Genomic DNA, 12,361 nt, shown 5'->3' on the forward strand with positions numbered 1-12,361 from the left:
ATAATTCATATCAGTTTGGGCTCACTATGATTTTGATCAAAGAAAAAGCAAAATCTTTTTTTCTTTACTAATTCAAACTAACACTAATTCTCAAACTGACATTATTGTGATATTTTGTGGAAGTCAGGTCAAAAGTCGCAGTGAACATGTAAAAAATTTATAAGTGCTCCATAAACTCGAAAGAAAAATGGAATCGTTACATACTAAACTATTGCCTTATAAGGAATTGGTAGGAGGCATCGCTAGCGTTGTTACAATAGCACAATTCTTTTCTGGTGCTGTAATGTGCAAAGATATCCATAATAGGAAAACTACAAAGGGTGTAAGCGCAATTCCATTTGTTGGTGCAGTCATCATGTGAGTAATACTTGAAAGAAAAATGAAAAAATCATAAGCGACTGATTTCCAGCGGTATTCTAGTTTTCAAATATGGATTATTGCTTCATGATGATGCTATGCTTCGTGTAAATATGGCATCAGTGAGTTTGAACTTATGTTATGTAGCTGTTTTTCTATATTATTGTGAAAACACTTGGGAAGATGTATTTAAACCAGCATCATATGGAATTGTACTTGTTGCATTACTTCTTGGATATGCTGAATGGGAAATGCCCGAAAAAATTGAATATAGATATGGTCTTTTGGTCACCATTCTCCAGCTATTGTTGTTGGCTAGTCCTCTGAGAGATTTGGTAATTTTATTAGCGTTAAAATGAATTTCAGAATAAAATTATTGCTTTTATTTTAGGCTAATATTATCGCCACAAAAGATGCCTCCTCTATTCCTTTTCCTATTGCATTTATGGCAGCTATAGTAACATTCCTTTGGTTTATATACTCCATAATTTTGAATAATATATTCATGCTGGTAAGCTGTATCAAAATAGATAGACATACCAAAATTATTGCAATATTTCTTTCAGGTACAAAATTTTGTAGGCTTCGTCCTTTGCATTGTCCAAATATCTCTAGTGTTAATGTACGGTTCACATTTGGAAGAAGGAACAACGAGCTAATTCGAGAATATATAATAAGACTTTTTCAAATTGTGCCATGGGCTGTGAGTGATTTGTAATCAATATACCTAATTAAAGTAAATTGTATTATTTTTAACCACTTTCCACATAAAATTTTTTTCCTGTTGACTTTTCTGGGATGTTCCGGTATACTCTTTTATTTTATTTTCAGGTACTGTTATTGTTAAATTCTCAGAGGAGAGAAAATAAATAATGATTTATTTCATTTATTTATTATTGGGATTGGGGTTATAACTTGGACTATAGAATCAAAGCCTACGGAAACTTTGATAAATTATTCTTAGGTTTTCTATGTTTTGCTGACTTCTGTCAAAAAGTAACAGGTTAATCTTTAAGGTCAACAAGTGGGTTTGTTCTGATTTCTTTTGGAATTATTAATAGAAAAACTCAGCAATCAAAAGGTGAATTTTTTTCCCAATATGTCGACCTTCTCATTGAAGCAGCCTGACAAAAATCGTAAGGTAGGTAACGTCTTTCTGTTGTTTTGTACGAAAAAACGGATTATTGGGTTGATGACTAATAAATCCCTTTATATGAACTAAACAACTATTTTGTAGGGAATCGATCATCAGAAGTACGTAACTAGGATCACAAAAACATTTTATTATGGAAAATTACCAAAAACAGAACGACTCAGTCTGCCTGTTACAGGTAAGTTCTTCAATATGTTGCATATTCTCCATGAGGCTACATCAAAATGTTTCAGAACTTGCCGCAGAGCTGTTTTCTGAGGCTCAACGAGGAAAATCTTTGAACAGACTTCACTTGGATACTGCTTCGGAAATATCAAGAAATGCTTGTGTGTCACCATGCTCACTTATACTTGCTATTCTCTATTTGGAAAAGTTGAAAATATGCAATCCCGAATATTTAGAAAGAATCAGTCCTTCCGATTTATTTTTAGTCTCATTAGTGAGTTTTGGTCTTAATCTTATATGATTCTCTAACTAAAGAAATCTGGTTATAGATGGTTTCCAGTAAATACCTTTTTGATGATGGTGAAAATGATGAAGTTTTTATCGATGAATGGGCGACTTCTGGTGGTTTATCTGTAGGCGAACTTGCCAAGTTGGAGCGGGAATTTCTCAGTGCAATTGTAAGATTTTTTCTTTTTTTGTTTACCTAATTTTTTTCTCATTATAAATTGATGATTGCAGGGATGGGAAATATTTGTAAAAGACAATATGTTTTGGAAGAAACTAAACCAAATTGAAACCCATTTGGCAGAAAAGGAAGGTAATCAAAGAGGCTTTTTCACTTATACTGAACTTATGAATCTGGCAAAGATAATTGAACTTCAAGCATTGATCCAGTGCATTGTTGCCATGATGGCTATTCTTACTGTAACTTATACACTAGGCGTGTTGTCTGTGGCAGGATCCTTCCATGCTGTCAAATATATCAGTGGTGACCCATTCAATACTGTAGTCGTATCAGATGATGCCAATATAAACAAAATCGAACAAGAAAATAGTGCCAACCTTACTGAGACAAATTTGTTAGATTTTGAATCGAGAAATGTAGAAGCTGCGCATATTTTCAGAACTTCCCTATTCTTGGCTTCCATTAACACTTTCATGATCCCGTATTGTAATAAAAACTGCTCTTGTGATAACGATATTGATGCAGATGAAAATTTGGATAATGCGTGGGAATGGTGGAATATTCCTTCGATGAAATGGCTCACCGAACACTCCAGAGAGATTTTGGATATGGCCGATATGAACTGTTTCTACAAAAACTTCATGAGATATCTGGAACAACTGTTTATAAATTCGAATGATTTGGAGGCAGGAAATCATGTCAACATGAAGAAATCCACGAAAACTAGAATCCAGGATCAGTTGGAAAGTTCTTGGCATCAAGAATGGACTGACAGTTTGAAGAACGAATTTTCATATCGACCTAATTTTTTGAACCGAAAATTGTGAATAAAATTTTTATACGATTGTATCCAGTGAAGAACAGAATAATAAATATTAACTATTTAAAATGTGGAAGTTGAAATCTAATCCTATACCTTTTGTGTTACTAAACTTCTAATGTTTGTCTGTTTGATAAGAAAATATTGCTAAAATAAAAAATCGCGGATTCTCCAGGCTAGAAGTACTTTGTGGTATATCTGTAAAATTCTTATTACAAAGATTTTAATATTTTCAGTTTTGAAATTTTATCTTGTCCAAAACTTCAGCTATGTACTAACTCATAAATTTGGCTTCAATAATAGTGTTTGGTTCAAATTCAACTTTTATTAATGGTTACATTTACTTACAACACGATAACTACTACATACTACTAGCTAATAACATTACTTAAATTGGTTTTTATGGCTGGATTCAATTTGTGAAAGGCTTCCTATAACAAATGAACACGTTAGGTCTACAACAGACTGCAACACAAATTTATCACATCTATAAAATTAAATGAGTCCACCATTAAATTTCACTTAACAATTTGTTAATTTCTCACATTCCAAAAAATAAATTTTCTTTCAAAATTGGTGGACAAACCCTGTAATTTGGAGAAGCGAAAATTTTTCAATTAATATTTCAAAGTTTGTGCGAATATTACAGTTTTTACTTTACTATAGGATTTTACAAATACAACACTTACACTATATTGATTGTATTCAATGGCAACATATTGGAAGATAAATTATATTTATTGCTAATTTTTAACAATTGAATTGAGAAAAAAATATTGCACAGTAATTTAGCTTGGTGAATAAGTCAATATATTTTTTTTTTCAATATTCACCTGATTAGATAAATATAACACAATCAGTTTTGATTATGCTACATTGAGAAGAGTATCACATTTATCGAAGAAGGCAGAAAAAGTTATCACATGATAATTATGATTGTTACGTAAAACTAATTCGATACTCCCTTATTTCAAAAATTTGTAAGAAGTTCGGGAGATCTGAGGAAAACAAGAACTAGAACTATCAAACAGCTTCTATTTGGTCTTTGGTCTAATATATAAAAATGACCGAAAAGAATTTCTGATTGTAATAGGTCTACAAGAAATTTCAATATATGAGATAAGTACAAAACATCAATTATAGAAGTAAATATATAGAATTCATGGTTTCACTATCACATAATGGAAAACGACTTTCATTAAAACAAAAATGCAAATGACTAAATCACTACAAAAACGTCGAATGAGTAAAAATAAAATCGTTGAATAAAATGTGAATGAGTAAAACTTAAAACAATCTGGATTATTGCAAATCATGAAGAAAACCCAACAAAATAAGTACAATAAACTATAGGAAATAAATAAAATAAATATAATACAATTCAAAATATAATTGTTCAATAGCGCCTTAAAATATCGACTAGCATAAAATCGATATCTCACTAATTGAGATGTTTTCAGCATGCTGCTTCACCTGTTAAAATAAGAATTGCTCCTAGTTTGATGTGGAAGGACATAATTTTTTTACTCTTCCTCATCTTCCTTCTTGGACCTCTTAAACAGGAGGGGAAGCATTCCAAGTAAACATCCTAATGTTACCCCCAAAACTCTTCCGAGATTAGCGAAGTTCCTTGAGCAAGACATGTCCATTTGGATGGGTGATAATTTAGGAGGAGAGAAACCAATTCTATTGGCTATACGTTCAACGTAAAAAGCAGAACCTATTCCGAGGATATCAGAAAGTGTGTTGCCTAAAGCAGCTGCAGCCATTGTAGTTATACACAAATAGGAACCCAGATACATGTCGATATAATCGCCCTAAAATCAGTTTTTTTAATGATAGTGCATGAAATATTACGAATTTACTTACAGCGATCAACATGAAGAAATTATCTAGAAATCCAAACCCAATGAAAGGAATTGAATTCGCAATTGCAACTGAAAAAGGAAATATTTTAGAAAAAATTTGGAGAATGATCTTTGTAACTCACTGTCTACTAAATTCCTGGTTGTCGGTCTTGGAACAGCTTCAGCTATGAAAACACAAATACCTTATAAATTTTTTAATACTACTTAGAAAAATAACTATGAATTAATGCAGATGAAAAATGTTCACATGAAGAATGTAATGAAGCGGTGTAGTACACATAAAAGAATTACAACAGTTAAATGCGTGGAATCAAGTCAACAAAAAAAAATTAAATTTCTTACACATAATTAACACACATATGTACGGACAATAGAAACTGAGCATGGTGAAAATTGGGGGTGCATTATTTTCTAGCAATACAGTTAAACCACATTTTATTGACCAAATAAGTTCAACATTCAAATTGAATTTCGGAATGAAAAGACAAATAATGATTTTCATGAATGACCTTCATACCTCAATTTATACCAGTATTTGAACCAACCTATAATGATGTTAAATGTCAGTGAATGAAAAACAAATGATTATCAGATTAGAAAGAACCCCCTTAAATGGGAAAAAAACTGCATACCACATTTCTTTTCGAGCCAATGTTCTGGGACTCTACAATAACTCCCTGTTGGGTCGACATCACCTAAAGTTGGTAATTTACTAGGCCGACCAAATCTGCTTCTCCATCTGGATGCAGCTAGCTGTCCTTAAAATTTAAATTTTTTCAAGTAAACTGGAGTTTCGAAGCGTAAAATGCTCCAGTCAACATAAGTTGCTTATTTTATAATTTCTTTTGATCAGTGAATCACATATACTTTGGAATATAATTGAAAATCATCAGAATTATATAGAAAACACAAATTTAATACTCTGACCTATCTTCAATGTACATCTTCATTCAAGTTGAGGCAGAAAAAGTGAAACTAAGGGATAGGCAGTGCAAAATCCACACTTAAAAAGCTGAATTGGTGCCAATATGTTACCATTCAAGACAAGAGATTGAAAATCCATACCTTCGTATTCTTCCTTCACTAACTTAGACTGATATTCTTGGAGGGCACTTAACAACATTTGCCTTTCCTCTTGGTTCAACCGAAGCACCAACTCTTGTGCTTGTAATTTTGAAAGACCCTGTATTGTGCTAGTAGTTTCTGCCCTTGCACCACTTCCATAACATACCAAACCACCACTAATATTTCTATTGTGTACTGAATATTTTTCGTTAACGGAACAAATTGGAAATATTGTTTTATTTATATTTTGGAATTGTCTACTTCCAACTAGGTTAGAAAAATATAAACATTTGTTCAACACTTTATTTGCCATTTTGAATATTTACAAGTAGATGATATGTAAGATTGAAGATTTACGTTTCTTATAGATGAGGTATTTGCATCTTTTGAAATCAAAACCAAAAATACATTACAAAATTGCAACTTGATATTAGAATCGAACGAAACTGACGTCAAACGCGACCTTGAAACATAACACAGAAAACTCAAGGTTGTTTCAAAATTCTGTGATTATAATAGACGTTTTTTTATTGATTAAAACTTTTTAGTATTTAAAAATTTAAATGTTCTATGATTGTTAGCGTTTTTTTTCGACGCTCACTGAAAAATATTTTCGCTTTTTAAGAGCTGTAAAGATATTTCGAAAATAGGAAAAAACGTTTTATAGCTAAATAGTAAACTTTATTTCATTTTTAAATTTCAAAAAAAAAAAAACAAAAACATAATACACAAACTTTAAGCTTCAATATACATCAAATACGTTTCCCCTAGAATATAGATCCCCAAAGGCACAGCATATACACCGAGGACATCGTCAGATAAAGCGGTTAGGGATCTCTGTTCAGCTCTTTTGGGTCTAGCTCCTGTTCTACGATTTATCAATTCACTTGCTTCCATAATTCTATCTTGGCGGTATAAGAAAATGTGCCTACTCATATCACAAATTACTGTAAATTCATAGTTTGACGGACAGCTCATAAACTTTTTTCTTTCTGTTGTAGACTGAAAATAAATCGAAAATTAGAGATGTTCTATCGGAATATAAATCTTCTTACCTGAATGTAACCTAAAGCGAGAAGTGTCGCATTGTGTTTCAGTTCAATACTGTTGGATTCACAACGAGGTTGCCAGATGCAAACATCGACATCATATTGTACTCCGAAGCTGGGAGGATATCTGTCTTCCGGTTCCATAGTAATGATAACTGGACTTACACCTAAACTCCACCTATGAGTTATGTTATGAGAAGTCGCACATAGTCTCTCCAAAATTTGATGTTCACTGTTTGTATAGTCGCATTGTTCGACTGGGTCTCGATTGAATACAAATTCTTGCTCTAGGTCATCCTTGAATGAATAGAACTTAATTAACAAAGGAAAGCATGTTTTTTTTCTGAAAAACTATGGTAGGGCTTTAATATAAATGACAAAATTGAAGGGACTTTTACACCCTTGTTCAAATTCTGTGAGTAGTTGCCTGCAAATGTAAGAAGGTTAACAATACCAAAAGTTATGCTTACATCATATAAATTAGTCAATTGATTGAATCTAATCAAAACAATCTACCTACCATGTCATCACTCGAATCATCCAAATTATCTCCAATACCTCCAACATATTGTCGGCCCGTGTCATAGTCTCTGAGCAAGCTTGACCATTCATCTCCTTCTTCAACTTTTGCAAAAGTGAGTTCCAGCAAATTCTTGGAAACGGACATAGTTGTTAAGTACGAATGTACAACTGAATACAAGGCACCATCAATAAGTCTGAAAGATGAATGAAAATTCTGGTATATAAAAAAAAAGGAGTGTGTATCAAATAGTTTATATTACTGTAGGACATTTCATAGGATCAGCTCAAAATAACAAAGAAAAAATAGAATCCATATGTATAAAACATGAGTAATGAACCGCTTATCAATATTTATTAGTACCTGCTAATTTATTATTATGATATATTTAAAAAACTTAAATGTCTTAAGCTTCATTCTATTACCTTGTGTTTTTATGTTGCACTGTGATATAAGAGCCTGTGCAATTAACATTTACATCTTCCTTTTTAATATCATCTGGCATTAAGAAATGAACTGCTACGTACTTTGAATCTTGACTCCATTTAAAATCGAGCTTTGTAATGTGATCTCTTTTTTCATCACCTGTATCCATTATTATATTTTCAGAATCAAAAACAAACTTACAACTAGTGGTACTTGCAACATAAATCGCTTCACAACTCCTCTCTAAATATATATAACCACAATCACCTTCGACAGTTAGTTCTTTTAAAGATTTTTGTCTCCAAATATTGCTTTCATTTATCAGCGTTATCCAATGGACAGCAAGATATGTTCTTTTGGGACCATGTTCGATACTACATAATAAAGCATGCAATTCTAGGTCTTTCAATACAGCGTCTTGAATGAAAAAACCTTTACCTTGAAGCAATTCTTCTGAGTGAAGAGTTTTCCATTTAACACCGGAATTTCTATCACCCGTTTCTAATAAGAAAAAGGTTTTAATACCATCGCTTGCAATTGCTAAATTATCAGAAACGAATTTTATAGTAGGGTTGTAAGTATTGCTATCTTTACATATTACTTCTTCTTGATCAGGAAAAGTCCACAGTTTACAGAATTCTATTTTACGGATAATTGCATCATACTTTGCCTTTCTTACACTTCTGGTTTTATCGATGTAATAAATATGTTCAGAGGAGTTTGATCTGTCTCCAATTATATAATTGTGTAGATCGAATATTCGGGCATGAAGGAGAGAATATCTTTTACGGTTTGGTCGTACTATCAGAACTGGGTTGACGAGTTCAACTGATTCAATTTTGGTGTTTTTAAGAGATACTCTATAGCCTTCAAAATTATAATCTAGTAGATTTTTATCTGGAACAGGGTCTATGAACTGTGGTTCCATTTCAATAAAGAACAATATTGTGAGTAAAACCTAAAACCTATCAACGAACATTAAGTCTAAAAATTTACTATCGCCAAATTTGTTATTTTTTTTAGGTTAAATCTGTCAAGAACAACTTTTTTATTGCAGTAGGGGTGTACAAAATCATCGATAAAAAACTGTCGTAAAAAAAAATCCATTTACAACTTTTACTTCTAAATATGGACTACCGTAAATTGAATAAAAAATCATCAAAAAGCACTATCAACAATTTTTATTGGTAATTAGTGACTTATCAGAATATTCTGATTTAATTCTTCTTTCGGGACATTTTCGAAAGTCCCTAATGACATAAAAATTTATCTGAAAATTTTTGAATGCTCTTCTCTAGTTCCATAGAAATTTTCTTATTATTCAGATTGTCAAATATTTCGACAGGATAACAATAACAAAATATTCAATTATTACGCGCCAGCTAACAAATTAATTTAAATGCTTCAATGACCTTGCAAATTACAGTGATTGAATAAATGAACAATTGAACATGGCTAAACAATCTCTCGTGAAAAACAAGAGGAAACTAATAACTCCTGTTTTTCATTTACAAACCAAAGATGAAGAGGAAAAAATTCTAACAAACGCAATGATAAAAGCTATAAGGAAAACTGGTAGTTTGAATTTATCTGGACGAAGCATAACATCAGGTAAATATATTACTATTAATTATTGGGGCTTGGCTTTGACGATTCAATGAATTGCAGTTCCTTCAAGGGTATTCAAGATATATGAGTTCACTGATCAAGATTATGCGAACCAAGTTGATTTCAGCAGGAATTCTGACGAAAATGAAGATACCTGGTGGAATTTCAAACCTTTGAATTATATAGATTTCAGTTCCAACCAGTTGCAGGAAATACCAACTGAAATTGAGATGTTTGAAAGTTTGGAAACTTTTATAGTGAGTTGAGAATGAAAATAAAATGATATTAAATGAGTAAACTTCGGTTTAGTTGCAGGATAATAGTTTATTGTCCTTACCATCGACTTTAGGCAACTTAAAGAGATTGAGAAAACTCAATTTATCCAGGAATAAATTGAAGGAATTGCCAGATGAATTTTACAATTTACTCGAACTTGAATGGCTGTCTCTGGCTCATAATTCATTGGAGAAGTTGGATAAAAAATTATCGGATTTTGTGTTGTTGAGACACTTGGTGAGTTCTGAAATTTCAAATTATTTTGGGTTGGTTTATGTTTATTTTTTTGAATAACATATTGATTCCAGCTTTTAAACTTTTCTCTGTAAACCAGCTGATCCTGAAGTCTCAGAGTTGTTAATGTTGTGAATATTAATAACTTCTTGAATGTGTACTACCTAAATTAAACCAATATTCATATTACAGGACTTATCTTACAATTGTTTGCTAAAATTGCCAGCTGGACTTGGCTTTTTGGTTCGACTAACTGATTTAGATCTATCTAACAATAAACTAATACAACTACCCCCTGATATAGTGAACATGAGAGGTATAAATCCTCATAGACTCAACTTCAAATTTAATAATTCAGTTTTTTCTAAGGCTTGAAGAAATTAGATGTGACCTATAATGAACTGAAGGCAATTCCAAAAATCGGTGATATGAGAAGGCTAGAACTACTTTTTGCGCAGCACAATAACATTGAGGAATTGCCTGATGTTGAGGGTTCTGAAAGTATACAAGAGATGTATTTTGGAAACAATTATATCAAGGTGAGATCCGAATTGGAACAATATCCGTACCGGTTTCATTGTAATGTTTTAGATTGTGCCTCCCGAATTTTTCGAGAATCTTCACCATTTGAAAATCTTGGATCTTAGAGATAATCAGATCGGAGAAATACCAAAAAATGTGGCCATGTTGCAGAGCTTGATTAGATTAGATCTAACTAACAACGATCTCGACTCGTAAGTTTTTTTGAATATACCACGATAATTCTTTAGTGTTTAATTACTTCGAGAAATTTATTAGTAATCCATATTTGGATGGATTGTGGTAAATTTAAAAAATTTCAAATATTTTTTACAGTCTTCCGAGTACTCTTTCTCTCCTACCACATCTGCAAAATTTGCAGCTAGAGGGTAACAAACTGAAAAAGATCCGAAGTGATGTCATCAAGGCTGGAACTTTCCGAATAATAAAGCATCTTCGCGAAAATCTTATAGCTGAAGAAGTCAAGGACATGAATATATCCGAAGGTTCAGTCTTTATGCCTCCATCCCAGTTTCCTGACAAGTTAGTTCATTATTTTTTTTGTCTACATAAAGGGTGTATCACTGAGAGTGCAATATTCAAATTTGCACTTTCATATTGACACATTGATGACGTCATAGTGACATATCGAGGATGTCATAATGACACATTGATGACGTCATCATGACACATTGATGACACTGATGAAAACAATTTATTCTACCTTTTTGTTCAATTGGATCCAGGTTCGTCATGAGGAATGCGCACACCTTGAATCTGTCAATGAAAGAGCTGAAATCCATCCCTGACGAAGTGTTCCAGGATGCTAATTGGGCAGAGGTTTCATGCATGGATTTGTGCAAAAATAAACTGTCCGAATTTCCATTGGGGTAACTTTTTTTTATGAAATTGATCGTTCCGAACTGAAACAATTAATTTCAGACTAACCTACACCAAAGACCATTTGAAGGAGCTCAATATGTCCATAAACTTCATAAAAGAGGTACCTCACTTTATAGGTGATTTCTCGCACCTTATGTACTTGAATTTGGCTAGTAACAAACTTACCGATTTACCTCTTACGCTGAGTTCTCTGGTTTACATGAGAGAACTTGTTCTGGCCAATAACAGGTATGTTGAAAAAGAAAGAAAAGCGCTTTGGGATTTCGTAATTGTTGTCTTAGCTTTTTAGACTTGCCCTGGTGCGTTTACGAGTTGAAGGGATTGGAAATATTGCTCGCCAACGACAATAAACTAACAGCCATAAATGTTGATGGTTTCAAGAAACTGACGAATCTAGCTGTGCTAGATTTGTCGAACAACAGTATTAATCATGTGCCACCCGAATTGGGACTTCTTAAACAGCTCAGGTGAGTCTTTTGGAAAATAATTTTTGCCTAACCTAACTTCTGCGTTAATTTTTCAGAAGCTTAGAAATTCAAGGTAACTTGTTTAGGCAGCCAAGATACACTATTTTAGAGCAGGGAACTGAATCAATTCTCTCTTACTTGAGGGATAGGATTCCCAGAAATTGAGAAATGTTTGTTGACAACTATTATGTTTTCCGTTAATTTTTCTTCTATTTGTTTTATTAATATTGTTTCAAAGTCAATATTTTCAGTGTTTTTATTACTATTTTTGTTATTTAAGCTGATTTGATCGCACAAAATATTGTCAGCTGTGAAACTAGTCATGTATTTTTCTCTTTTCAGTTTAAACAGTAAATTGATATTTTTCTTATGATATTATATACACCTTGTGATTAATTATTATTTGGATATTTTTAAAAAACTCTTTCATCGAGAAATATCGCAATTAGTAGGGATGATATAAAA

The 12,361-nt window shown here is 32.3% G+C and overlaps 5 protein-coding genes across 6 annotated transcripts; 3 read left to right on the top strand and 2 right to left on the bottom strand.

Moving 5' to 3' along the window:
- The first annotated feature begins 158 nt into the window (after positions 1-158).
- On the top strand, positions 159-1,098 carry LOC123680084 (sugar transporter SWEET1-like). Its single transcript, XM_045617764.1, has 4 exons — positions 159-357; positions 410-692; positions 749-868; positions 924-1,098. Exons 1-4 carry the CDS (start codon positions 188-190, stop codon positions 1,014-1,016), a joined length of 666 nt encoding a protein of 221 aa, XP_045473720.1. The 5' UTR covers positions 159-187; the 3' UTR covers positions 1,017-1,098.
- A 241-nt stretch (positions 1,099-1,339) lies between these two features.
- LOC123680082 (protein CNPPD1) lies at positions 1,340-3,030 on the top strand. Its single transcript, XM_045617761.1, has 5 exons — positions 1,340-1,498; positions 1,595-1,688; positions 1,744-1,949; positions 2,005-2,133; positions 2,195-3,030. Exons 1-5 carry the CDS (start codon positions 1,457-1,459, stop codon positions 2,966-2,968), a joined length of 1,245 nt encoding a protein of 414 aa, XP_045473717.1. The 5' UTR covers positions 1,340-1,456; the 3' UTR covers positions 2,969-3,030.
- Positions 3,031-3,271: 241 nt separating this feature from the next.
- Positions 3,272-6,372, bottom strand: LOC123680820 (transmembrane protein 65). Of its 2 annotated transcripts, XM_045618935.1 has the most exons (5): positions 5,895-6,370; positions 5,462-5,587; positions 4,952-4,993; positions 4,831-4,898; positions 3,272-4,778 (listed from the first exon to the last, which is right to left on the bottom strand). In XM_045618935.1, the coding sequence occupies exons 1-5, from the start codon at positions 6,205-6,207 to the stop codon at positions 4,485-4,487; spliced, it is 843 nt and encodes a 280-aa protein (XP_045474891.1). In that variant the 5' UTR covers positions 6,208-6,370; the 3' UTR covers positions 3,272-4,484. The 2 variants fall into 2 exon arrangements, with proteins under 2 accessions (XP_045474891.1, XP_045474892.1); XM_045618936.1 differs by lacking the exon at positions 5,462-5,587 and having other exon boundaries at positions 5,895-6,372.
- Positions 6,373-6,553: 181 nt separating this feature from the next.
- LOC123680819 (nudC domain-containing protein 1) lies at positions 6,554-8,928 on the bottom strand. The gene is made up of 4 exons (XM_045618934.1): positions 7,889-8,928; positions 7,464-7,659; positions 6,950-7,240; positions 6,554-6,896 (listed from the first exon to the last, which is right to left on the bottom strand). Exons 1-4 carry the CDS (start codon positions 8,815-8,817, stop codon positions 6,630-6,632), a joined length of 1,683 nt encoding a protein of 560 aa, XP_045474890.1. The 5' UTR covers positions 8,818-8,928; the 3' UTR covers positions 6,554-6,629.
- A 284-nt stretch (positions 8,929-9,212) lies between these two features.
- Positions 9,213-12,276, top strand: LOC123680818 (leucine-rich repeat-containing protein 40-like). The gene is made up of 11 exons (XM_045618933.1): positions 9,213-9,500; positions 9,558-9,754; positions 9,807-10,010; positions 10,200-10,323; positions 10,377-10,546; positions 10,599-10,741; positions 10,863-11,069; positions 11,273-11,416; positions 11,469-11,657; positions 11,711-11,896; positions 11,953-12,276. Exons 1-11 carry the CDS (start codon positions 9,341-9,343, stop codon positions 12,059-12,061), a joined length of 1,833 nt encoding a protein of 610 aa, XP_045474889.1. The 5' UTR covers positions 9,213-9,340; the 3' UTR covers positions 12,062-12,276.
- The last annotated feature ends 85 nt before the right edge of the window (positions 12,277-12,361 follow it).

Source organism: Harmonia axyridis, chromosome 5 (assembly GCF_914767665.1).
Source record: "Harmonia axyridis chromosome 5, icHarAxyr1.1, whole genome shotgun sequence".
NCBI classification, from domain to species: Eukaryota; Metazoa; Arthropoda; class Insecta; order Coleoptera; family Coccinellidae; genus Harmonia; species Harmonia axyridis.

What these genes read in the sequence shown, in the direction of transcription:
- LOC123680084 (XM_045617764.1), top strand. Translation starts at nt 188, where the DNA reads ATGGAATCGTTACATACTAAACTATTGCCTTATAAGGAATTGGTAGGA. An exon ending in TTTGTTGGTGCAGTCATCAT is followed by an intron (nt 358 to 409) that starts GTGAGTAATACT and finishes ACTGATTTCCAG; the next exon opens with CGGTATTCTAGTTTTCAAAT. An exon ending in CTAGTCCTCTGAGAGATTTG is followed by an intron (nt 693 to 748) that starts GTAATTTTATTA and finishes CTTTTATTTTAG; the next exon opens with GCTAATATTATCGCCACAAA.
- LOC123680082 (XM_045617761.1), top strand. Translation starts at nt 1,457, where the DNA reads ATGTCGACCTTCTCATTGAAGCAGCCTGACAAAAATCGTAAG. An exon ending in AGCCTGACAAAAATCGTAAG is followed by an intron (nt 1,499 to 1,594) that starts GTAGGTAACGTC and finishes ACTATTTTGTAG; the next exon opens with GGAATCGATCATCAGAAGTA. An exon ending in GGGAATTTCTCAGTGCAATT is followed by an intron (nt 2,134 to 2,194) that starts GTAAGATTTTTT and finishes TGATGATTGCAG; the next exon opens with GGATGGGAAATATTTGTAAA.
- LOC123680820 (XM_045618935.1), bottom strand. Translation starts at nt 6,207, where the DNA reads ATGGCAAATAAAGTGTTGAACAAATGTTTATATTTTTCTAACCTAGTT. An exon ending in TTGGCTCGAAAAGAAATGTG is followed by an intron (nt 4,994 to 5,461) that starts GTATGCAGTTTT and finishes GTGTTTTCATAG; the next exon opens with CTGAAGCTGTTCCAAGACCG. An exon ending in AACCAGGAATTTAGTAGACA is followed by an intron (nt 4,899 to 4,951) that starts GTGAGTTACAAA and finishes TTCCTTTTTCAG; the next exon opens with TTGCAATTGCGAATTCAATT.
- LOC123680819 (XM_045618934.1), bottom strand. Translation starts at nt 8,817, where the DNA reads ATGGAACCACAGTTCATAGACCCTGTTCCAGATAAAAATCTACTAGAT. An exon ending in GTGCAACATAAAAACACAAG is followed by an intron (nt 7,660 to 7,888) that starts GTAATAGAATGA and finishes TTCATCTTTCAG; the next exon opens with ACTTATTGATGGTGCCTTGT. An exon ending in TCGCTTTAGGTTACATTCAG is followed by an intron (nt 6,897 to 6,949) that starts GTAAGAAGATTT and finishes ATTTATTTTCAG; the next exon opens with TCTACAACAGAAAGAAAAAA.
- LOC123680818 (XM_045618933.1), top strand. Translation starts at nt 9,341, where the DNA reads ATGGCTAAACAATCTCTCGTGAAAAACAAGAGGAAACTAATAACTCCT. An exon ending in AAAGTTTGGAAACTTTTATA is followed by an intron (nt 9,755 to 9,806) that starts GTGAGTTGAGAA and finishes ACTTCGGTTTAG; the next exon opens with TTGCAGGATAATAGTTTATT. An exon ending in CCATCCCAGTTTCCTGACAA is followed by an intron (nt 11,070 to 11,272) that starts GTTAGTTCATTA and finishes AATTGGATCCAG; the next exon opens with GTTCGTCATGAGGAATGCGC.